Source organism: Sturnus vulgaris, chromosome 31, assembly GCF_052056855.1.
Source record: "Sturnus vulgaris isolate bStuVul1 chromosome 31, bStuVul1.hap1, whole genome shotgun sequence".
Classification (NCBI taxonomy): domain Eukaryota; kingdom Metazoa; phylum Chordata; class Aves; order Passeriformes; family Sturnidae; genus Sturnus; species Sturnus vulgaris.
In genome coordinates this window covers 4,168,796-4,192,460 of record NC_142273.1, presented here as the reverse complement: position 1 = coordinate 4,192,460, position 23,665 = coordinate 4,168,796, and the positions used below count along the sequence as shown (strand labels likewise).

Sequence of the window (23,665 nt, the reverse complement as noted above, 5' to 3'; positions counted from 1 at the left end):
TCTTCTGGGCCACAATAAAAACATCACAGAGTCATGAACTCCTGGAATGGGTTGGATTGAAAGGACCCTAAAAATCTTGTCCTTCCACTCCCCACTATGGGCAAGGACAGCTCCCACGAGATCTGGCATTGGGGCTGGGATGGGGCAACCAGAAATTCCCTGGAAAACTCGTGCCAGGTTATCCATCCTCACAGGGAAAGATTTCTTCCCAATCTCCAACCTAAATTTGCCCTCTGTCCGTCTGAATTCCTTCTCCCTTGTCCTGTCACTCCCATTCCCAAAGAAAAGTCTCTCTTCATCTTCCCTGTAGATCCTGGGAGGAGGAATCTCACCAGAGCAGAGAAGAAGGGGGGATTTGCTCACAGGTTAAGATAGTTCCTACCTCCTCATTTTTCCAGGTACCGTTTTCCCAGGTTCTCTCTCCTCCAGCTTTTCTTGCTGGTGTGAATGAATCCTTCGAGGAACTGTTTTATCTGTCAAAAACCATCTAACACTTTCCATTTCATGATTATACAGAAACATCTCAGATTTCAAAGTTCCACTCTGTGGCCCAGAAATCTTTATTTAAAGATTTGTCAGGAAATTGATTTAACTTCCTGCCGAGCTTATTCCTGAGGGCAGAGTTTAAACATTTGACTGAGGAAATATTTGAGTCAGAACTTGGAGCCCAAAGAGATGGAAGCTTTACCTGGAAGAAATTCATACTGAAATGAAATCTTCCCCGGATTTTTGGGCAAGACATTCATGTCCATGGATTAGGGACAAGTTGGATGAAGCTCTGAGCTACCTGGGCCAGTGAGAGGTGTGGGAATAAGTTGAGCTTTAAGATCCCTCCCAAACCAAACCATTCCATGATTCCAGGATATTTTAGGCTGTTACTGGCACCTGCACAGGTGAGGCTTCCCCAAAAGCAAATAACAAAGGTGAAACCAGGAGAACAGAACACCAGAACATGGGAACTTTGATGCAACAAACATTTAATGAACAATAAGCAAAGCAATGCATTTGCAGAGTCTCCAAGAAGCAAGAGACTCTTCTCCAGCCAGAGGCACATTCACGTGGGATTGATCCGGGTTCTCGTCCAAATCCCAGATGTCGGTGTGAACAAACAGGGCCCGTTTTGATCCCTTTTGTTCCGTGTTTACCCCAGGCAACACAAAAACGGGGCGGGAGAAGCTTGAAGGCAGAAGCTGAAAGAGGAGCAATTCAAAAGGGGCCGAACAGCGACAGATCCGTGGCCCTGGGATGGAGCAGAGGTGGTTCCAGGCTCCTTGGCTGTGGAACCATCAGGTTCCATCTGCTGGCGACTTGGGTTCAGCAGGAGCCGCAGCTGCCACGGCTGAAGCGGCCGTAGCGGGAGGACCAAGGGCTGCAGGAGCCAAAGGATCTCCCGGAGCCATACAAGCCCCGGAACCCCCCACACGAGCCCAGACCCCCATAGCCCAGGGAGGAGCCCCCATATCCACACAGACCCCCGTAGCCCAGGGAGGAGCCCCCATAGCCAAATCCCCCATAGCCCAGCGAGCCGTAACCCCCATATCCGCCAGATCCAAATCCCCCGTAGCCCAGGGAGGCCCCAGAGGCTGCAAGGACGGGAGCTCCGGCCGATCCCACCACGGAATCCTGCGGGAAGGAGCTGAGGATGGGCCCGGGGAAGGTGACCACCACGGCGGGAGGCTGGATCACGGTGGTGGAGTCGGGGCACTGGCGCACGCACGGCTCGTTGCCGCTGTCAGCCAGGGGCTGGGGCCGCAGGACGCCGGAGCCAGCGGTGGAGCACAGGTCGTAGCAGGACATCTTGTAAGGATTGGAGGTTGGTCTGGAGGAAAATTGATTTCTGTTAATTTTGAAGGAATAGCGAACTGTGCTGTAGCAGTCCAAGGGTATCGGTAACAAATCTGGGAATTAAATGTGTTTCCTATTCCTATTTTTCCTCTCACTGTGATCTCCAGGCTACTCCTGACTTCAGTCCAACCCAATCTGTGCTCTTCAGTTGTATCTTTGAATTTCCAGGTCGGATAATTTCTTCAGTATTAAATTACTCTTAGCTGATGATTTCTACTCAGATTTTTTCTTTCCTGTTACAAACTCAGCAGAACTCTACCAAATATAGCCACATATACAGGTTATTCTTTATCTCCTAAAATACAGACAAGGAACCCTTTGGAATTGTGCTAAAATAATACAAGTTTGGTGTTCAACACCACTCAGTGAACGCCTCTCCTACAAGACTTAGAGATGAAAGAGAAATTAAACACCAAATACCCTACAGAGAGCAGCAGCAGCCTGACCACAACCAGATTCCTCAACAGGAAACTCCATTTTGAGAAGTTTGAGAGAAAAGTGACTTACCTGGTTCACAGAGGCAGAACAGGTGAGAGAAGTGGATGGAAGGACTTGAAGCAGACATCTTTTATAGAGCTCCCTGCTTGCCCAGAGGGCACCAGGCACCTGATGCTCCAGTTGGTAATTAGGTCCCAACCCCAAATTGCAGGACACATAATTCCTCAAAGTGCTGAAATTGTCTTTGCTTATTGCCTGGTGTGCTTCAAACCCACACATAGCGTGAGCTGCACATTCCAGCCCAGACCTCTATTGTCTCCGGGCTTTATGTGGGGAATTATTTTTTATGATCCCATTGCTTTCCTCAGCGTTAGGGGAGGAAATGAAGCTGACTTGATTTATTTACGAGTCCTTCATAATTAGGATGATTGGAGGACACTCATGGTTTTGCCCAGGTAAAGGTTCTTGAGTGTGATCAACAGGAGACGTGGAGCCAATGGGGTTTCTTTTAGGAACTCGAATGAGGAGTGAGGAAAAATAACAAAGGGAAAAGCATTGGCTCTGCAGGCTCAGCATTTCTCCCTCCACCCACTCCAGGCAAGGCAAAAAAAATCAGCAGGAGCATTTTTGAATGGACTTTTTATCATAAAATGTTCTTGTGGACTGGTTTGGGTTGAAAAAGACCTTCAAGATCATCCAGTGGCACCCCCCAACACGAGCAGGGGCACCTCGTCCATCCTGGCCTTGGGCACTTCCAGGGATGGGGAATCCATGGAATCACCTGTGCCAGGGCCTCCCCACCCTCACAATTCCTTCCCAATATCCCATCCAAACCTCCTCTCTCCCTCAGTTTTAATCCATCCCCTCTTTTCCTGCCAATTCATCCCTCAGAAGAAGTCTCCATGTTCCTTTTTAAACTCTCTCCTGGTTGTCTTTCAGTCCCTGGAAACAGAAATACTTCATCTGGCAGCCACAATTCCGTGGAAAATGAGTTTTCTGAGTTGTTTCATCGAGCTTTCCTCTCCTTTCTCGTGTTTTCCCCTCCTATTTTTACACGTTACAAACCCAACATTCTGCATTTTAAATAAAAGTGAGAAATAGATTTTATTCTTAAGGTCAAAGCCAGGAAGGTCAAAGTTACAAACCAAGAGCTGATTATGGGAAAAACCCAAGTGGCCTCAATTTATCCATTTTAATGTGATAATCTCTTGTAATTGTGGGGTGTTTACAACCAGGCACAGGTTTTATAAGTCTGACACAGTAGGAACAAGTCAGTAATGGGTGTTCAGAAGGTGTTTGAAAATCCCTTGGAATTCTTGTAAAATTTGACAGGATTTTTTTTTTTTTTTTTCCCCAACGTAATGGCTCAAGGAAATCCACATATGTATCTCCAGGTTTGGAAAAGCTTGTAATTCATAAATAATGCATGGTGTGAAGAGAACCACGTGGGTGATTATGATAACGATGATAATGATAGAGTAGGACAATTGTGGTGTAAACAGAGAGAGAAACCTCAGCAAATCCAACATTTGCTTTTCCCAGCAGATTCCCACCTCGTAATTGCTCTGTGCTGAAAGATGGGATTAGCTGCAAGATCCTCTCTGAAAAAACAAAGGGTTTTTATTCCCACTACAGCTAAATTTGGGGTTTCTCCTACACAGAATCATGGAATGGTTTAAAATGGTTCAAATACCCTCTTGTTTCACCCCCTGCCATGGACAGGGACACCTTCCACTATCCCAGGTTGATCCAAACTGGCCTTGAACACTTCCAGAGGTGGAGCTAGCTCAATAAAACATAAATTCAATTATTAATTCAATGTACACTCTGATTATTTTGAGCTTTCCATCCTGATCCTTAAAATCGTAAATTTATCTCCCTTCAGAACTAAACTCGGGTTTAAGCTGTGGCTTAAGGGTCAGAAAAAACATTAGAATTTCCTGGATATTTGTGTCCCCAAAGAGTTTGAAGATTTTTATAATTTCTGGAAATATCTGAACATAATTTTCCTATTAGACAGGACAAGAATATTTGTGTATGAACAGCTCAGTACATGGTGCCACTCCAGAAAACTGATAGGAATTAATGATTCATGTTTTAGGATGAAAGATGCACTAATTTCACCCATCAACATTTCAGATCAAAGGACCTGGCGTGACGTAACGCGATAATTGAAATCAAGAATAAACACAAACAGAAAGAGCAACAATTTCGTCACTTTGAGGAGCAATCAATAAAAAAAAAAAAAAATGTTCTGTGTCAACTAATGAGCTCCTCTGAGCCCTCAGGCCAGTCTGAAGTGTATAAAAGCTGTCTCCACTTGGGGTTCTCCCAAACATCCTCCCTTCACTCGTTCTACTCAACGACTCGGTAAGTCCCGAGCTGCTCTTTGCTGCTTTTGGAACCTTTTTTTTTTTTTTTTTCCTGCTTTTTGAAATTGTTTTTTGCTCCTTTTTTTTTTGCTGTACTATTCGTCTGGGGTGCTCTCTTCCATTGGGAACTCGTAGGTAAAATTTTGGGTGGGGAAATAAACCTTGCAAAAGCCTCATGGAAGGCTGCTCTCTTTCGAGGTTGGTGTTCTGCTCCAAACGAAACAGAAAGTTTCTTGTCAGAAAATTCTGTTGGGTATTGGGTCGCCTTCACCTGTTGTATCCATGATGGGACAGGTTCAGTGTTTATTCCTATCCTCTGCTTGGTTAAATGGATGCCTGGAAATTGTTTGGAAAGTTTTAATCTTCCTGGTTCACAGGGAAATGTTGAGTTTCCTGGCAAACCTGCCTTTAGATCCAGTTTGTTCTATTACAAATCACCCAAAATGCTTTTAATTCAAAATAAATTGGCATGAGCACCCCCAGACAGCAGGCACTGGCTTGGAGCAGGACAGAGAGAAAAATTGAGAACTGTTTAAAATGCACTGTAAGAGGTTTATTTAAGATTAAAAGGGATCCAAGGGGGAATTTAAGGAGCTGAAATATGAAGCACTGTTTTTTCCTGAGTTAACCAGGGCAAGTGGTTTGGTGTGAGAATTTTTCTAAAGAGTTCGGAGCCCAAAATCAAAATGCTGGGGTGTTAAGCTCATTGTAGGGATCTCAAAGCTCTGATTCAATGTTTGGAAATTTGGGACAACATCTTTGCAATTCCCTTGTAATGGTCTCATCCAAGAGGCTCCATCTGAACAGACAATGAGTTATAATCCTTGTTTTGACAAGGATCAGCACAAAGGAGATCAGTGGGAATGAAGAGACAGAACCATGAAATCCTGAATAACAACACACACGACTCCTTGTTGATCCCCTGACTCACCAAAGTGCCCCAGCAAATCATTGGGGCTGTTCTCATTCAATTTTCATCTTTAAGAGATGTGGGGAAATTCCGGTGCTTCAAAGCACTCCTATCTGGGGAAAGGCAGCCAACTCCAGAGCCCTTTTCTGGAGGTGAATAACATCTTGTACTTGCTCAAATCAACTCTTGTAGATCAAGCTCTGATCCCTGCAAGACTGTGTTGGACTGAAGTCAGGAGTAGCCTGGAGATCACAGTGAGAGGAAAAATAGGAATAAGAAACACATTTAATTCCCAGATTTGTTACCGATACCCTTGGACTGCTACAGCACAGTTCGCTATTCCTTCAAAATTAACAGAAATCAATTTTCCTCCAGACCAACCTCCAATCCTTACAAGATGTCCTGCTACGACCTGTGCTCCACCGCTGGCTCCGGCGTCCTGCGGCCCCAGCCCCTGGCTGACAGCGGCAACGAGCCGTGCGTGCGCCAGTGCCCCGACTCCACCACCGTGATCCAGCCTCCCGCCGTGGTGGTCACCTTCCCCGGGCCCATCCTCAGCTCCTTCCCGCAGGATTCCGTGGTGGGATCGGCCGGAGCTCCCGTCCTTGCAGCCTCTGGGGCCTCCCTGGGCTACGGGGGATTTGGATCTGGCGGATATGGGGGTTACGGCTCGCTGGGCTATGGGGGATTTGGCTATGGGGGCTCCTCCCTGGGCTACGGGGGTCTGTGTGGATATGGGGGCTCCTCCCTGGGCTATGGGGGTCTGGGCTCGTGTGGGGGGTTCCGGGGCTTGTATGGCTCCGGGAGATCCTTTGGCTCCTGCAGCCCTTGGTCCTCCCGCTACGGCCGCTTCAGCCGTGGCAGCTGCGGCTCCTGCTGAACCGGAGTGGAAAATCCCTCAACTCGGCAAACAGCACCATTGGATCCTCACCTGAGCTCCTGAGGAAGGGGCACAGCATCAGACTTCACTTCTGACCACCGAGCCAGAACCCCTCTGGAAATTCTCCTTTTTGTTTCCTCCTCCCTTTGTTCGGACTCCTCTTCCCCGCCCCTCATGTGTCCTTGTCCAGTGGAGCCTTCCCTGCCCTTGCAATAAAAAAATCCTGCATCCAACACTTGCCTTTGTTTTTTCCTCTTAATCCCCAGGAGGGGATTGGGGCCTCCCTCTGCTCCCCATCAGAACCAGGCTGAGATGATTTTGCAGCTGAGAGTCCTCTCTCACTAATTATTACACAAATAATTCCAGTTGTCAGACTTCCAGAAGTTATCCCAAAAGCTGCCAGAGCTCAAGCACAACGCTCTCAGGCACAGGGTGGGATTCTTGGGGTGCCTGTGCAGGACCAGGAGTTCGACTCAATCCCTGCGTGGCCCTTCCAACCTCGGATATTCCATGGTTCTTTTTTTTAAGTGGTTCATTTAGTGCTGGAGTTCCTTTTAATTTTACATCTTCCAGGCGATGTATTAGAAATCATCCAACTGCCTTCAAAGACAAAGCTAAAAAATACTGCCTGAAGTTCTAGCAAAGCACGTTCTGAGAAGGAACAATAGGAGGAAGGTGAACAAAGGGAAGCAATTTTTGAGATTGGTATCTGATGAGCAAAGATGAGGCACTACCTTCTCTTTTTTTCGTTAATCACTGCCATGATAAAGTTGCCTCGGGGAAGGTTTGGCTGAACCTGTCAGCAGGTGAGGTAAAAAGAACATGAACTGATGCATTAGAGAGGATTTACCTCTTCCTTCACCCAGGACTCTTTCAAAGAAAATTTCTTGTTCAGTGTCAAGGAACTGCAAATCTTATTTTTCACAGGTAATTTCAATATTCTTCCTTGTATGGGACTGGATCTGTCAGATGGCCATAAGTAAAAAATGGAAATGGAAATTAGTCCATGGTACCTATGAATGCTGCTTTTATTTTCAGAAAACAAGACTTCATTTTTATGGGTAAACAAAGGCTTATTTGAAAATATTTTGACCAAAAAACCCCAAAGAACTGTAGGTTGGAAAAGACCTTTGAGATGATCCAAGCTGTGCCTGATCCCCACCAGGTAACTCAGCCCAACATCCAGGAATTCCTTGGATATCTCAAGGGATGGGAATTCCAAACCTTCCTGAGCCCCTTTCCGAGGCTTGACCACCATTTCCAGGAATAAATTCCTGTGTCCAAGCTGAACATCCCTTGCTGCATCTCCAAAATCCCTCTCCTGACAGGTTCTGGTCTCTCTCCCTGCCCCATCCTCTCTGTCCCCTCTTTCCTCTCATCCGGGGCAGTTTTGGGACAACTTTACAAAGCTCAAACGCCTTTTCCTCTTTTCTCTTCTGACCTTTGCTTCCACCCTCAGCCTCCAAGAGGTGCTTGGGTGTAAATCGTGAGCCCAGGCGAATTCCCTGAGCTTCGACTGCCAAATTTCACAGCTCTCAGCGAGGCAGTGCCAGGCAGGTACCAGCCTAATTAGGAGCTGTGTCAGACAAGAGCTCAGCCCAAGATAACACCTCTGGAGAGAGCCATTAACACCGAGGGAACAACGATTACACAGCTTTAATTTGGGCTGGATGCCTGCTCGGAGTGAGCTCACGTCTGATTGCAAAACCCAGCCAAGGGCTGACCTTTGTCTCAGTGTCTAGGGGAGTTATGGGGTGGAGGGAGTTTGCTCCATTCCTTACTCAAGGATCCGTCCCCAAAAAACCTCTAATTATTCATTTGCCTTCCTGGCATCGGCACAACTTTTGGGAGCCCTGATAACAGAAAGCTGAGTGACACAGAGAGGGAGGGAAGGAATGAGAGTTTCCAACTGGAAAAACGAGGTGGGTGAACTGCTGGGAGCAGCAGGAATGGAGTGACCATTATGGGATGGGGCAGAGCAGGGCGCCTGCTGACCACGGGGAAAAGAGGTGGCACAATGGCAAGGAAACTTTCCTGCCCCACCTTCCAGGAGCCACCTCAGAATCCCAGGAATGAGGAAAACACCTCCAACATCATCGAGTCCAACCCAGGATTGATCCCCGTGTTGTCAACCAGCCCAGAGCACTGAGGGTCACATCCAGAACCATCTGAGCCAAGACCTCTGGTTCCAATGACCTGTGCTTGAGTCCCCACACCTCTCACACTCAATCACACAAGGATTCCTCTCTGAGTCAAGCCCAGGTTTTCCAAGCAGAGTCTCAGACCCCTGGATCCCCAAAATAATTTAATCATGGTGCAAAAAAAGAATAACAGCTCGAGATGGTGCCTCCAAGGAGGGACAAAGAAAGGGGAGGTTGGGATTTTATACCCTCAAAGCCTGGGGACATCAGCTCCTGATGTGACTGTGAGTGTCCAGTCACCTGGCTGAGCCAGAGGTTCCTGTGCCCTTTACATGCTCTGGAGTGAATAAAGTGAAAATACAAAATATCAGAGTCGTGGTAATGCAAGCAGAACCTGTAAAACCAAGGAAAAGAGCACACCCAATTCCCCTTTCACTGCAAACAAGTCCCTGCGTGTCTGACAGACAGGGAGAATCCAGGAAAAATGAATGGAATTAATCCTGAGTAAATTAAAATGTAGAACATGAAGTGATAGAAACAAAGCAGAAATCAGCTGACCTGTCAAATGGGGAAAAATGCAAGGGTGAAAATGGAAGGATCAGAATCTACGCCACAGCGCTGGAGGGAACAGAACCCCAGAAAAATACACAGAGAGACAGGAATTGGATGCAGGAAAACTTTATTGTACGGAGAGGGGAAGGAGAGGCCTGGAGAGGGACGATGGGCAGACCCCAGGCAGGAGGCCAGGGCAGCCCAGGGCAGCTTGTGCAGAGCTCAGCTCCTCCCTGCCGGGCTGTGGCGGCTCTAGCAGGGCCCGCAGGTGTCCCAGAACTTCTTGCTGTAGCGGGGCAAGGCGCAAGGGCTGCAGGCGGGAGCAGCCCAGGCCCTGCCAAAGGTGCAGAGGCCTCCCGAGGCCTGGGTGGCGCCGGCGCCGTAGAGGCCGCCCAGCCCCAGGGAGCCGCCAAAGGCCGGAGCTCCGGAGGAGCCCACCACGGCTTGCTGGGGGAAGGAGCTGAGGATGGGCCCGGGGAAGGTGACCACCACGGGGGGCGGCTGGATCAAGGCCGAGGAGTCGGGGCACTGGCGGGCGCACAGCTCGTTGCAGCTCTCAGCGATGGGCTGGGGCACGGCCACGCTGCTCCTGGGGGGGCACAGCTCGGAGCTGCTCTTGGGGGGGCACAGATCGTAGCACGACATCTTGGCGTGAGGGAGAAGAGGCTGGAAGAGAATTCAGAAAAACTGCGGTTAGAAGAGACAGGGGGATGTCCCCATTCTGCAGTGCCCTGCTCCCTGACTTGACACGCACCCTGACTGCTCAAAGCCACACGGCCTTGCCCTCCCTGCCCAGCACTGGCCCTGTGCCCTGCACCCACTCACAACCCTGATTCCCACAGCCCCAGACCTCACAATCCCTGCCCAAATCCCTGGGCCCAGCCTGGCTCCATCTCTCCAGGCCAAGGGGCTCCTTCCTTGCCCTCCCAAGGAGGCTGAGCCGCGCCGGGCTGTGCCAGGCTGGTGCCACCATGGCCACTGCCCCGGCAGCTCTGGTGGCCAGGGAGGGCCCTGGGCAGCCCCTGGACCAGCAGACAGAGCCCCACAGGACCCACCTGGCCTTGGGCTGAGCAGAGCGAGGCCGCAGCAGTGGATGCAGCCCTGGGCCAGCACAGGGCTTTTATGGGTGGCTACAGGGGCGGGGCAGGAGCTGCCCATGCTGGGGCCACGTGTGTGGGGGCAAGGCCCGGCCTCGGCCCCGCTGCCACGGGGCTCTTCTGCTGACTCCTGCCTTTCCTCCCGGCCCCAAGCTGCACCATCAGCCCCTGCAATTATCCTGCTGGGACGCTGCCAGTGCCACCTCCTGGACCACAGCAGCCCCAGGGAGCTCCTGCCGTGTGCCACTGGCTGTGCCTGATGGGCACAGGGCAGAGCTGGCCCCAGGCCCAGGCAAAGGCAGCTCCTGGGGGGCCCTGCCTGCTCAGCACCAAGCAGCACTGGCCAGCTCAGCAGAGCTGGGCTCCATCTGCCCCCAGGCACTGCCAGGGAGCTCTGTGACACAGGGGACAAAGATCCTCACATACATGACACAAGGATTAGAAACCCCCCCCCCAAAAAAAAGCACAGCACAGCTCAGGCTTCTTCCAGCCCTGCTCAGAGCCACTCCAAGCCCTCCCATGTGCCCTTGGAGCCAAATTCCTGGATGCCATGCTGGCTATCAAGTATCTGACGTGGCAGGAAGGACGAGATGGCCTGGGCAGCAGGAGGTGCTGGGCTGGCACCTGGGGGATGCTGACTCAGGGAGGGGCAGGGGCCGCACAGCCCTGCTGTCAGCACCAGCAGCAGCAGCAGCAGCAGCAGCAGGGAGCGTCCCTGCCCTGTGCAGATTGGCCCGGCTGGAGCTCAGCAATGCTGGGGCTGCTATAAAAGCCCTGCCTGGGCCACACTGGGCCAAGCACTGGCCCGGCCACCTTCAAATCCTCCTCCTCAGGGACAAGGGTAAGTGTGCGAGCGCTTCAGCTCTCGGCTCCCTGCTCCAGCCTTGGCCCCTGTGGCTCTGCCTCAGCTGCTCTCCTGCCACGGCTGCCCTCTCTTGCAGAGCACCCTCGGATTCCTCACACCAAGATGTCGTGCTACGATCTGTGCCCCCCCAAGAGCAGCTCCGAGCTGTGCCCTCCCAAGAGCAGCGTGGCCGTGCCCCAGCCCATCGCTGAGAGCTGCAACGAGCTGTGCGCCCGCCAGTGCCCCGACTCCTCGGCCTTGATCCAGCCGCCCCCCGTGGTGGTCACCTTCCCCGGGCCCATCCTCAGCTCCTTCCCCCAGCAAGCCGTGGTGGGCTCCTCCGGAGCTCCGGCCTTTGGCGGCTCCCTGGGGCTGGGCGGCCTCTACGGCGCCGGCGCCACCCAGGCCTCGGGAGGCCTCTGCACCTTTGGCAGGGCCTGGGCTGCTCCCGCCTGCAGCCCTTGCGCCTTGCCCCGCTACAGCAAGAAGTTCTGGGACACCTGCGGGCCCTGCTAGAGCCGCCACAGCCCGGCAGGGAGGAGCTGAGCTCTGCACAAGCTGCCCTGGCTTCCTGCAGCCTGTGACAGCCAGCCTGCCTTGACCATCCCTCTCCCAGCCTCTCCTGCCCTTTGTGGTTCAATAAAGTTTTCCTGCACTCAATTTCTGTCTCTTCGCCATCTTTTTATAAATTTTAAAGTCCAGGGGGTTTGGTATTCCAAGAGTGGGAGGCGAAATGGTGCTGCAGGGATGGCCATGGGGAATGGAAAATTGAAGGGGAAAGGGAAAATGAAACAGAAGAGGAAATGGGAGAGTGGATGTTAATGTGGAGAAGAAAATGAAATCACAGTGGAAACTGAATTAAAAGATTCAGAATTTTGGGAAAGTTTCGGGTGAGGAGGAGAAGGAGATGGAGAAAGAGAAATAGGTTGAAGAGAAAGCAGAGTAGAGGAAGAAGGAGAATGAGGATAAGAAGAAGAAGGAGAATGAGAAGGACAAGATGAAAGAAAAGAAGAAGAGGAAAAAGATGAGAAATCGACAATGAGAACCATATAGAAGAAATACTAAGACATAGAAAGGGAAAGAGAAGGCGTTGACGACAATGAAATTTAATGTACAGGGCGTAGTGACAGTGAAGACTCTGATTTCTGTTCCTGCTCCTTTAGCACAGCCATGGTGGCACAGAGGGGCTGGAGCTCTGGCAGCCTTTGCCCCTGCATGGCTCCTGGCTCCGGGGCCAACCCCAATCATGGCCAGCATGGCTGAAGGTCTGTAAGAGCTCCTGGTCTCATGGCCTGCCAGCTGAGGATCTGTCAGTCTTTGGGCAAAGTGCTTAGAGCTCCTCCTTCTCCTTCTCCTTCTCCTTCTCCTTCTCCTTCTCCTTCTCCTTCTCCTTCTCCTTCTCCTTCTCCTTCTCCTTCTCCTTCTCCTTCTCCTTCTCCTTCTTCCCATTACCACAGCTCTCCTTCATATCCTCCCACATCCCCTTTGATTCCATTTTCTTCTGCACGTTAACCCCCACTGTCCCCTTCCATCTTCTGATTTACCATTCTCTTCCACTTCGATTTTCAGTTGTCCCAGAGCCACCATTTCCCCTCCCACAGCTGGAACTCCCACATCTCTGTGGTCTTCCTGATTTGGGAAAACGAGGCAAAGAGACAGGAATTGGATGCAAGATAACTTTATTTTACAAAGAGGAGAAGGTGAGGCCTGGAGAGGGACGTTGGGCAGACCCCAGGCAGGAGGCCAGGGCAGCCCAGGGCAGCTTGTGCAGAGCTCAGCTCCTCCCTGCCGGGCTGTGGCGGCTCTAGCAGGGCCCGCAGGTGTCCCAGAACTTCTTGCTGTAGCGGGGCAAGGCGCAAGGGCTGCAGGCGGGAGCAGCCCAGGCCCTGCCAAAGGTGCAGAGGCCTCCCGAGGCCTGGGTGGCGCCGGCGCCGTAGAGGCCGCCCAGCCCCAGGGAGCCGCCAAAGGCCGGAGCTCCGGAGGAGCCCACCACGGCTTGCTGGGGGAAGGAGCTGAGGATGGGCCCGGGGAAGGTGACCACCACGGGGGGCGGCTGGATCAAGGCCGAGGAGTCGGGGCACTGGCGGGCGCACAGCTCGTTGCAGCTCTCAGCGATGGGCTGGGGCACGGCCACGCTGCTCCTGGGGGGGCACAGCTCGGAGCTGCTCTTGGGTGGGCACAGATCGTAGCACGACATCTTGGCGTGAGGGATCCGAGGGTGCTCTGCAAGAGAGGGCAGCCGTGGCAGGAGAGCAGCAGAGGCAGAGCCACAGGGGCCAAGGCTGGAGCAGGGAGCCGAGAGCAGAAGCGCTCGCACACTTACCCTTGTCCCTGAGGAGGAGGATTTGAAGGTGGCCGGGCCAGTGCTTGGCCCAGTGTGGCCCAGGCAGGGCTTTTATAGCAGCCCCAGCATTGCTCAGCTCCAGCCGGGCCAATCTGCACAGGGCAGGGACACTCCCTGCTGCTGCTGCTGCTGCTGCTGGTGCTGACAGCAGGGCTGTGCGGCCCCTGCCCCTCCCTGAGTCAGCATCCCCCAGGTGCCAGCCCAGCACCTCCTGCTGCCCAGGCCATCTCGTCCTTCCTGCCACATCAGATACTTGATAGCCAGCATGGCACCCAGGAATTTGGCTCCAAGGGCACATGGGAGGGCTTGGAGTGGCTCTGGGCAGGCCTGGAAGAAGCCTGAGCTGTGCTGTGCTTTTTTTGGGGGGGGGGGTTTCTAATCCTTGTGTCATGTATGTGAGGATCTTTGTCCCCTGTGTCACAGAGCTCCCTGGCAGTGCCTGGGGGCAGATGGAGCCCAGCTCTCCTGGGCTGGCCAGTGCTGCTTGGTGCTGAGCAGGCAGGGCCCCCCAGGAGCTGCCTTTGCCTGGGCCTGGGGCCAGCTCTGCCCTGTGCCCATCAGGCACAGCCAGTGGCACATGGCAGGAGCTCCCTGGGGCTGCTGTGGTCCAGGAGGTGGCACTGGCAGCGTCCCAGCAGGATAATTGCAGGGGCTGATGGTGCAGCTTGGGGCCGGGAGGAAAGGCAGGAGTCAGCAGAAGAGCCCTGTGGAAGCGGGGCCGAGGCCGGGCCTTGCCCCCACACACGTGGCCCCAGCATGGGCAGCTCCTGCCCCGCCCCTGTGGCCACCCATAAAAGCCCTGTGCTGGCCCAGGGCTGCATCCACTGCTGCGGCCTCGCTCTGCTCAGCCCAAGGCCAGGTGGGTCCTGTGGGGCTCTGTCTGCTGGCCCAGGGGCTGCCCAGGGCCCTCCTTGGCCACCAGAGCTGGCGGGGAAGTGGCCATGGTGGCACCAGCCTGGCACAGCCAGGCGTGGCTCAGCCTCCTCGGGAGGGCAAGGAAGGAGCCCCTTGGCCTGGAGAGATGGAGCCAGGCTGGGCCCAGGGATTTGGGCAGGGATTGTGAGGTCTGGGGCTGTGGGAATCAGGGTTGTGAGTGGGTGCAGGGCACAGGGCCAGTGCTGGGCAGGGTGGGCAAGGCCGTGTGGCTTTGAGCAGTCAGGGTGCGTGTCAAGTCAGGGAGCAGGGCACTGCAGAATGGGGACATCCCCCTGTCTCTTCTAACCGCAGTTTTTCTGAATTCTCTTCCAGCCTCTTCTCCCTCACGCCAAGATGTCGTGCTACGATCTGTGCCCACCCAAGAGCAGCTCCGAGCTGTGCCCCCCCCAGGAGCAGCGTGGCCGTGCCCCAGCCCATCGCTGAGAGCTGCAACGAGCTGTGCGCCCGCCAGTGCCCCGACTCCTCGGCCTTGATCCAGCCGCCCCCCGTGGTGGTCACCTTCCCCGGGCCCATCCTCAGCTCCTTCCCCCAGCAAGCCGTGGTGGGCTCCTCCGGAGCTCCGGCCTTTGGCGGCTCCCTGGGGCTGGGCGGCCTCTACGGCGCCGGCGCCACCCAGGCCTCGGGAGGCCTCTGCACCTTTGGCAGGGCCTGGGCTGCTCCCGCCTGCAGCCCTTGCGCCTTGCCCCGCTACAGCAAGAAGTTCTGGGACACCTGCGGGCCCTGCTAGGCTCAGCCCCGGAGCTTTTCCTATCTGTTGGCTATGGAGAAATTTAGGAGTTGTTCATCCCGATTGTTGCCGCCATTACTCTCTTCTTCAAACCTTTCCTTTTCCAATACTTTGTATTTCACTTAATCTCCAGCTTGATGATCTGGTCCTTAATATTCTTCTTTGTAAATTTGTTATGTATAGTAATTTCATTGTTCTTTCTTTATCTTTGCTCTTTATTGTTTTTGTCATTTGTATAAACCTCTTATCCTATTTGCATTTATTAGCTCTACTTGTTGACAGCTGCACGAGTTAAAAATTTTATCTTTGTTTTTTTGATTCTCTTTGTACCTCTCATTTCCCCATGCTTACCTATGTACTTTGTATTTGATTTATTCAAGTTGTTCCTTCAATAAATCTTTTATGCATTGAATTTTCATGTTGTTTTCATCCCTTTTTATTTTAAATGGTGTTGAGTATTCGCTTGCAGTCATTCCTGCTCATAACAGACCTGTTCAACTTGACCATATCTGGTTGATTAAATCTCTGGGGTGTCACTGGAAAGGGCCTGGGAGTGCTGGAGCCATTCTGGGAGGAGCAGCCTGCCCTGGATGACACAAAAGGGAAAGTAAAAGCAGGGCAGGGCCTGGGCTGGCCAAACCCAGCGGCTACAAAGGATCTGATCAGGGCTGAGGTTCCTGGCAGCTCCTCTGTTACTCACCCTGGGACATGCAGAGCCCATTAAAAAAGCAAAAACAGGGAGCAGAGATCATTACTCAGTGATCTCACAGCCCTCGCTCCTCAGAGGCTCCAGAAAATCTCCAGAAAGTGTTTTTTTCCTCACATGAACTCCCCAAATAAATTTCAGTAGTGAAATTCAGTAGTTCAGAGTGAGCTGAAATTAATTGTTTTTAATACAGAGTGGAGAGAGGCAATCACAGAACCATGGAATTGTTTGGGTGGGAAGGGATCTCAAAATCATCTCGTTCCACACCCTGCCTTGGGCAGGGACATTCCCACCACCCCAGGTTGCTCAAATTCCTGTCCAGCCTGGCCTTGGGCACTGCCAGGGATGGGGAATGCATGGAATAACCCCTGCCAGAGCCTCCATACACTCCCAGGGAGGAATTTGTCCCCAAAATCCCCTCTGAACCCCCTCCCTGTCGGTCTGAACCCATTCCCCCTTGTCCTGGCCCTCCCTCCCTTGGGAATTGTCTCTCCCCGTGTTCCTCGGGGCCCCTTCAGCTCCTGCGAGGTCACCCCAAAGCTTCTGGAGGCTGAACAATCCCGGCTGTCCCAGCCTTTCCTCCCAGCCTTTCCTTTCCTCCATCCCTCGGATCCCATCCTGGAGCCTCCTCTGGGCTCTCTCTCCGGGCTGGGGCAGCTCTGCAGGTGAGGTCTCACCTGAGCAGGGCAGAATCCCCCCTCCCCTGTTGCCCACGGGGCTTTTGATGCAGCCCAGGAGAAGTGGAGGGGTTGGATTTGAAGGGAGTTTGAGCAAAGGATGAGGCACAACTTGCTGTGACTGTCAGATTTATGTGAAATATAAATCAAGGCAAGGAAATTCCCCCCCAGGCTGGGAGATGTGGGAACAACTCAATCCTTTTCTGTGCTTGGAGAATCTTTTTTTTTTCCTTTCTCTGCAGCAAATGCTGGGAAATTTGTTGGGGCAACGAGCAAAACACAAAGCTAAACCGAAATCCTTTATCACCTGCAGAGAAAATTAAAATGTTGGGGTGAACCTGGATCACAACAACCAATCTTCAGCGTAGGAATTGAGAGCAGATATTTGATCTCTGGAATGAGAAGAAGGGTCTGTAAAATGCCCTGGATACAGGTGGAAACCTAAAAGTTCTGCTCTGAAAAATCACAGCAAAAGGGGAAATAATCACAAACATTTATTTTTTATGGAAAATATACTTTGAAACAAGACAAATACAGCAAAGGTGGAATCTTAAACTCACAGAGGATTCAACCACGGATATGGAAAGCATTTTTTTAAGAAAGAAAATAAGAGCTGCATTAATTATTAACCCTTGACTTCCGATGGCACAAATCATGATTTAATTAAAGTAATGGCAGGCACCACCTTGTTTCCTGCACATTAAAGCAGCTGGGGTTGTGTAAGAGTGAAATGTCTAAATCACTCATGTCATACAACACCGAACATTAGCTGGGCTGAGCAGCAGATAATGAATGTTTGTGAAATCATTACAAAGTATTTTTCTCAAGAAGGGCCAGAAGAACACTGTTGATAAGAGATTACACCCATGACAATAAAGGAAAACCTTGATCTGCCTCTTTGATTTTGCTTCAAAATTCGATATGGGAACATTCAGCACCACCGACCCTTTAAAAACCGAATTTAATTTGCCACTAAAACTTCTTTAGTTAAACAAAGTGATTTTTATTCGGGATTGATTCCAAACACTCCTCTCAATGGAAAACGATGAGGGAATTGCTGAGTGTCCAGGATGATCTCAGCAGATATTCATGACCCCTTAAATCCACCTCAGCCCAACAAGATCTCTTTAATTAGAGCTGGAAAAGACATTTATTCCTGGGTAGTCCTGGAATAAGCTGGTTTCTGCCTCTAATTAATTTATCAGATGATTTTAAAGAGCTGTTAAGGAAAAATGTCCGTGTCAGCCAAAGATGAGTCTTACAAAATCTTGGAGCAGACAAGCTCATGACAAGGTTGTAAAGGAAGAAGTAACATGTGGAGTCAGCTTAATGAACATGGTAATTCCAGTGAGGTCACTCTAATGATGCCAGGAGTTGCCAGCACCAATTAAGCCCCAAGATTAAAGAAATCAAGATGGTGAAACTCCGACATCGCACGATAGGAGAATGTGAATGAAATCAGGACTGCCACAAACTCCAAACTTTCGTGACTCAAAGCTGGTAAACAATTTCTTTTAGGCAGAACCCCCAGCCCAAGCAAGATTCCGAGGCCCCAGGAATGTTGGGATCCTCTATATAAGCTCCAGTGCCTGGGTCCAGCCAGACACTTCTCGCAGCTCTCTCGCCTTGCGGAGCTTCGTGAGTATCAATTTTGAATTTCTTTCTATTTATTTAATGACAGCCTGTACCAGAGCAGCTGGGGAAGATTCCTTTAGGAATGCTGAGATTTAGAACAGCTTTACCTCGTTTCTGTCCCAAATTGCTCTTCATGAAAGCTGTGGGAAATGTGGGAGTCTGGTGCAAACACTTGAAAATGGAAGCAGGAACAGGAAAAACCCTGGCTGGAATTACAGATAAACAACACCAGAGGTTCTGGTCAGGACATTCCCAGGGGAAAGGAAAAGAGAACAACACAAATAATCTCAAATTTACTAGAGGAGGAAATGTGAGGCATCTTCATATCTCGGGTCTCCTCAGTGTCTGAGTCCTTCAGGTGGGCACTACTTGTGCTTGGTCTGTGGTGGCCAGCAGATGGGCTGGGTCTGCTGCTGCATGGACATTCCCCCGGAGCTGGAGGAGCCACCCCCACCTCCTCCTCCTGCTCCTCCTCCTCCTGCTCCTCCTGCTCCTGCTCCTGCTCCTCCTCCTCCTGCTCCTGCTCCTCCTCCTCCTGCTCCTCGTCCTCCACCTCCTCCGCCCCCCCCCCCCCCCCCCCGCTCCGTGCAGGACGATCCCTGGCTCTGGTATCCCATGGATTCTGCTCCGCCATGATTGCCAATGCCTGCCGATCGATTAGCTCGGCGATCGATTGATCGCGACTGCCGATCGATTATATCGGCGATCGATTGATCGCGACTGCCGATCGATTAGATCGGCGATCGATTGATCGCGACTGCCGATCGATTAGATCGGCGATCGATTGCTAATGCCTGCCGATCGATTAGCTCGGCGATCGATTGATCGCGACTGCTGATCGATTATATCGGCGATCGATTGATCGCGACTGCCGATCGATTAGATCGGCGATCGATTGCTAATGCCTGCCGATCGATTATATCGGCGATCGATTGCTCATGCCTGCCGATCGATTAGATCGGCGATCGATTGATCGCGACTGCCGATCGATTAGATCGGCAATCGATTGCTAATGCCTGCCGATCGATTAGCTCGGCAATCGATTGCTAATGCCTGCCGATCGATTAGATCGGCAATCGATTGCTAATGCCTGCCGATCGATTAGATCGGCGATCGATTGCTAATGCCTGCCGATCGATTAGATCGGCAATCGATTGCTAATGCCTGCCGATCGATTAGCTCGGCAATCGATTGCTAATGCCTGCCGATCGATTAGATCGGCAATCGATTGCTAATGCCTGCCGATCGATTCGATCGGCGATCGATTGCTAATGCCTGCCGATCGATTAGATCGGCGATCGATTGATCGCGACTGCCGATCGATTCGATCGGCAATCGATTGCTAATGCCTGCCGATCGATTCGATCGGCGATCGATTGCTAATGCCTGCCGATCGATTGCTTGGTGATCCATTGCTAATGCCTGCGAACCTATTGCTCGATAATCGATTCCTCCTGCACTCCTTGCGCACTTTTTGCACTCTGGCTGCAGAAACCTTGCACTCCCCTTGCACACCCCTTGCACTCCCCTTGCACTCCCCTTGCACACCCCTTGCACACCCCTTGCACTCCCCTTGCACACTCCTTGCACACCCCTTGCACTCCCCTTGCACACCCCTTGCACTCCCCTTGCACGCCCCTTGCACACTCCTTGCACACCCCTTGCACACCCTTTGCACACTCCTTGCACACCCCTTGCACTCCCCTTGCACACTCCTTGCACACTCCTCGCACACTTGCCCATGGTTTGCTTGCCACTCGACTGCCAATGCCTGCCCAGAGATTGCTCCTAATGAAACCTGTTGGAAATGGGAGATTTGGGAGTCGGGGTGTGAGCACAGAATCTCTGAGGAACTCGAGTGTTCCAAGCCAATTAGCAGCGTTAAAAAGGCACAGGTGGAAACACTTATTTCAGGTGATTACTTTAGTACTTTGGGAAATTCACGACAAGAATTGAGAGCCTTTTCAGGGTCGGTGGCATTCTGAGAGTCATGATAAATTCTCATATTTCAAGGAAAGCCACAGCTATTTTAGAGCTCTGTCTGCTCTTTGGGGAAGTTTATGGGAGATGGAACAGAGGTTTTTATATCGATCTTCAGCATTTCCAAAAGCTGAAAAACAACCATGTGGGGCCAGAACAAAGATCAGTCTGTGAGGTCTGGTCATTCTGGAGATGGTTTCACACAGGCAAGGAATTTTTTGACCTAAGTGCTTGTCAGGAAAATTAATCCACAAATACCAGAGGTTTATGTCCAAAAAGGAGACAGAGGAGCCCTTTTTGCTTTATTCGAATAAAGGGAGAGGCCATGGGACATTCCCCTGGGATCTCTCAAATTTTTGGAGGACACAGCCTCCTTTTTATCCCAATTTCCCTCTCTCTTTCCCCATTGGCTGAGGTACTTGAGAGGCACAGACTTCCCGGAACGCCTGATACCTGAAATTCCCCTCTAATGTATAACCCTCCCTTTTAATTTTTAATTCTTATAGAATTCATAGTTTTCGCCCTGTTGCTTCTTTCATCTTTCGATATTCAATTTGATTTATCAGCAGCCCTGCAGTTTGTTTGTAAAGGCAAATATCTCTTTCCATTCATCAATCAGTGGAATCCATCCCATTGTTTCTTTTATCTCTCAGTGCTAGCCTTCTCTACAGGCTGATCCACAGCTCATTTGTAAAGACAAATTCAACATCCCTCTCATGCTCAATGGGTGGTAACCATGTTGCTCAAGGCTGAACAGAAAACACAACACATTTTGAAAAATCCTCTCACCAACTCTTGCTTTTTACAGTTTTTACCTCTCCATCTGTACCAAACCGACCTCCACCCACACAAGATGTCCTGCTACGATCTGTGCCCCCCCAGGAGCAGCGTGGCCGTGCCCCAGCCCATCGCTGAGAGCTGCAACGAGCTGTGCGCCCGCCAGTGCCCCGACTCGTCGGCCTTGATCCAGCCGCCCCCCGTGGTGGTCACCTTCCCCGGGCCCATCCTCAGCTCCTTCCCCCAGCAAGCCGTGGTGGGCTCCTCCGGAGCTCCGGCCTTTGGCGGCTCCCTGGGGCTGGGCGGCCTCTACGGCGCCGGCGCCACCCAGGCCTCGGGAGGCCTCTGCACCTTTGGCAGGGCCTGGGCTGCTCCCGCCTGCAGCCCTTGCGCCTTGCCCCGCTACAGCAAGAAGTTCTGGGACACCTGCGGGCCCTGCTAGAGCCGCCACAGCCCGGCAGGGAGGAGCTGAGCTCTGCACAAGCTGCCCTGGGCTGTCCTGGCCTCCTGCCTGGGGTCTGCCCATCGTCCCTCTCCAGGCCTCTCCTTCCCCTCTTGGTACAATAAAGTTTTCCTGCAGCCAATTGGTGACAATTGTCTCTCATTTATAATAAATTCCTGTCTCTTTGCCATCTTTTCCCAAATTATAAAGGCCCAGAGGCCTTGGCCTAGTGAGGAACTCCAGGCCTCTCCTCCCTGCACCTGTGTGAATATTCCCCCCAGGGAAAAAATAAAGGACAAATGGAAACCAGAGAGGCTTTTGTGCAGCACAAACACGGGTTTAATGTCAGAGAGAATATCAACAGCAAAGTGCAGGGAATCCAGCAGAGCCCAGGGACAGCAGGGGATGCAGGAGTCGCGCTCTGGGAGCAGGGCCTGGCTCAGGAGCAGGACACAGCCAGGCCATGGAGGGCTCGGGGCACAGACAGGGGATGGAGGGTCCAGGGCATTCCCAAGGGCATGGAGGGCTCAGGGCACACCCGGGGCTGCTGGGCACACTCAGCTGACACTGCCAGCACCTCTTGCCCGGTGTCCCCATGGCCCGGGCCGGGCTCCAGGGCTGCCACTGCCTCTGGGGGCTGGCAGTGCCAGGGGGGCTTTAGAAAACCCCACAGCTCCCGCGGCGGGACCTGCCCCATCTCTGGAGGCCGGGCAGGGAATAGCCCAGACCCCGCGAGGAGAAGCCAGAGCTGTAGGAGCTCCCACAATTGCCAAAGGAGCCCCCATAGCCCCCAGAGGAACCCCCATAGCCCCCAAAGGAGCCTCCATAGCCCCCAAAGGAGCCCCCATAGCCCCCGAGGGAACCTCCATAGCCCCCATAGGAGCCCCCATAGCCATTGTCACCTCCATAACCCAGGGAACGGCCGTAGCCAAGGGAGCCACCAAAGGAGCCCCCATAGCCCCCAAATCTTCCCAGGCCAAAGGAGCCCCCATAGCCTTGGGAGCCCCCATATCCAAGGGAGCCCCCATAGCCCTGGGAGCCCTCAAATCCCTGGGAGCCCCCATAGCCTGAGAAACCCCCATAGCCCTGGGAGCCCCCATAACCTCCAGACCCAAAGGAGCCCCCATAGCCCTGGGAGCCCCCATAACCTCCAGACCCAAAGGAGCCCCCAGAGCCAGAGGAGCCCTCCAAGGCCAAGGAGCCCCCTGAACCCCCCAGGCCAAAGTTGCCCCCGTAGCCCTGGGAGCTGCGGGAACTGAAGGAACGCCCCAGCCACGCTGGCCCCGACGATCCCACGACGCTCTCCTGGGGGCAGGTGCTGAGCACGGGCCCCGGGATGGTCACCACCACGGGCGGGGGCAGGATCAGCGCTCGGGACTCGGGGCACTGCTGCACACACGGCTCGTTGGTGCTCTGGGCCACGGGCTGCGGGCAGCTCACGCCGCAGGGCTCGCTGGAGTACGACATCCTTCTGTGCCGGGAGCCTGCAACGCACGGCACCGCCAAGGTTTCGCATCCACAGCTTCCCACCTGGCCCTGCCTCTGCTTGCCCGTGGCAAATGGCAGAGCCCAGAGCTCAGCGCTCTCCCATCCTCACCCTCATCCCGGCACACGAATCGCATTCCAGCCTCTGGCTGCTCTCCGGAGCACACAGGTGTCACACTCAGGTGAACACACCTGGTGTCACCTCTGCTGAATCCCTCACTGCCACTAATCTGCTTTTATCTGCTCATACATTCATTAAGGGCACCTGAAATCTGCCAAGGTGTCCATAGGAAGTTTGGAATTCTCAGCTCCAAAGCAGCAATTTTTGTCGTTTCTTGTCCTTTCCCAAGCAGCCCTCATCTTCCAAAGCAGAAAATTCACAAATATTTCCCCAAGGCGAGAATGATCTCTCAGATATTTTTAAATTTTACACTCAGGCATTGGACCTAAAACGCCTGGGAAATGGTAATTCCAATTGGCATGGTGAAAATTCACATTTTATTCTCTTTTACAGAGAATATATTTTCATTTACATTTTACTCTTTTATTCTCTATTGCAGCCTTCTGTGAGCCAGTTTTTAATCTGCCAATCCATAATATCAAGGAATCAGACGGGAAAAAAAAAAAAAAAAAAGAAAAATAGAGAAGGATCGAGGAGTTAAATCTGCCTTACCTTTTTCACCAGGAGCAACTCAGGAGATGAGGATGGAGAGGCTCGCAGTGGTGGCAGCTTTTATACATTTCCCAAAGTGCTTACAGGGACAAAACTCCCTCCGTGCCTCTGGTCCCACACAAAACAAACCTGGCACGGAGGGATTTAATTCTGCTGGCTTTGCACTGCCACTCCCCACGCTCGGGAACGGGCGTGAGGCGATGT

The 23,665-nt window shown here is 52.3% G+C and overlaps 7 protein-coding genes and 1 pseudogene across 10 annotated transcripts; 4 read left to right on the top strand and 4 right to left on the bottom strand.

The window, feature by feature from the left end:
• Positions 1-1,314: 1,314 nt before the first annotated feature.
• Positions 1,315-1,797, bottom strand: LOC106863297 (scale keratin-like). Of its 2 annotated transcripts, XM_088180961.1 has the most exons (2): positions 1,469-1,797; positions 1,315-1,387 (listed from the first exon to the last, which is right to left on the bottom strand). In XM_088180961.1, the coding sequence occupies exons 1-2, from the start codon at positions 1,795-1,797 to the stop codon at positions 1,315-1,317; spliced, it is 402 nt and encodes a 133-aa protein (XP_088037087.1). The 2 variants fall into 2 exon arrangements, with proteins under 2 accessions (XP_088037087.1, XP_014748198.1); XM_014892712.2 differs by having other exon boundaries at positions 1,315-1,797.
• A 4,165-nt stretch (positions 1,798-5,962) lies between these two features.
• Positions 5,963-6,445, top strand: LOC148220795 (scale keratin-like). Of its 2 annotated transcripts, XM_088154794.1 has the most exons (2): positions 5,963-6,291; positions 6,373-6,445. In XM_088154794.1, the coding sequence occupies exons 1-2, from the start codon at positions 5,963-5,965 to the stop codon at positions 6,443-6,445; spliced, it is 402 nt and encodes a 133-aa protein (XP_088010920.1). The 2 variants fall into 2 exon arrangements, with proteins under 2 accessions (XP_088010920.1, XP_088010919.1); XM_088154793.1 differs by having other exon boundaries at positions 5,963-6,445.
• Positions 6,446-9,390: 2,945 nt separating this feature from the next.
• On the bottom strand, positions 9,391-9,783 carry LOC148220794 (feather keratin 4-like). The gene has a single exon (XM_088154797.1). The coding sequence runs from the start codon at positions 9,781-9,783 to the stop codon at positions 9,391-9,393; it is 393 nt and encodes a 130-aa protein (XP_088010923.1).
• A 1,419-nt stretch (positions 9,784-11,202) lies between these two features.
• Positions 11,203-11,595, top strand: LOC148220793 (feather keratin 4-like). Its single transcript, XM_088154796.1, has one exon. It carries the CDS (start codon positions 11,203-11,205, stop codon positions 11,593-11,595), a length of 393 nt encoding a protein of 130 aa, XP_088010922.1.
• Positions 11,596-12,883: 1,288 nt separating this feature from the next.
• On the bottom strand, positions 12,884-13,276 carry LOC148220792 (feather keratin 4-like). The gene has a single exon (XM_088180975.1). It carries the CDS (start codon positions 13,274-13,276, stop codon positions 12,884-12,886), a length of 393 nt encoding a protein of 130 aa, XP_088037101.1.
• Positions 13,277-14,692: 1,416 nt separating this feature from the next.
• Positions 14,693-15,086, top strand: LOC106863317 (feather keratin 4-like; annotated as a pseudogene).
• Positions 15,087-20,937: 5,851 nt separating this feature from the next.
• LOC148220791 (scale keratin-like) lies at positions 20,938-21,303 on the top strand. The gene has a single exon (XM_088181048.1). The coding sequence runs from the start codon at positions 20,938-20,940 to the stop codon at positions 21,301-21,303; it is 366 nt and encodes a 121-aa protein (XP_088037174.1).
• Positions 21,304-21,960: 657 nt separating this feature from the next.
• LOC106863310 (uncharacterized) lies at positions 21,961-22,770 on the bottom strand. 2 transcript variants are annotated; one of them, XM_088181046.1, is made up of 2 exons: positions 22,188-22,770; positions 21,961-22,124 (listed from the first exon to the last, which is right to left on the bottom strand). In XM_088181046.1, the coding sequence occupies exons 1-2, from the start codon at positions 22,768-22,770 to the stop codon at positions 21,961-21,963; spliced, it is 747 nt and encodes a 248-aa protein (XP_088037172.1). The 2 variants fall into 2 exon arrangements, with proteins under 2 accessions (XP_088037172.1, XP_014748213.2); XM_014892727.2 differs by having other exon boundaries at positions 21,961-22,770.
• Positions 22,771-23,665: the final 895 nt, after the last annotated feature.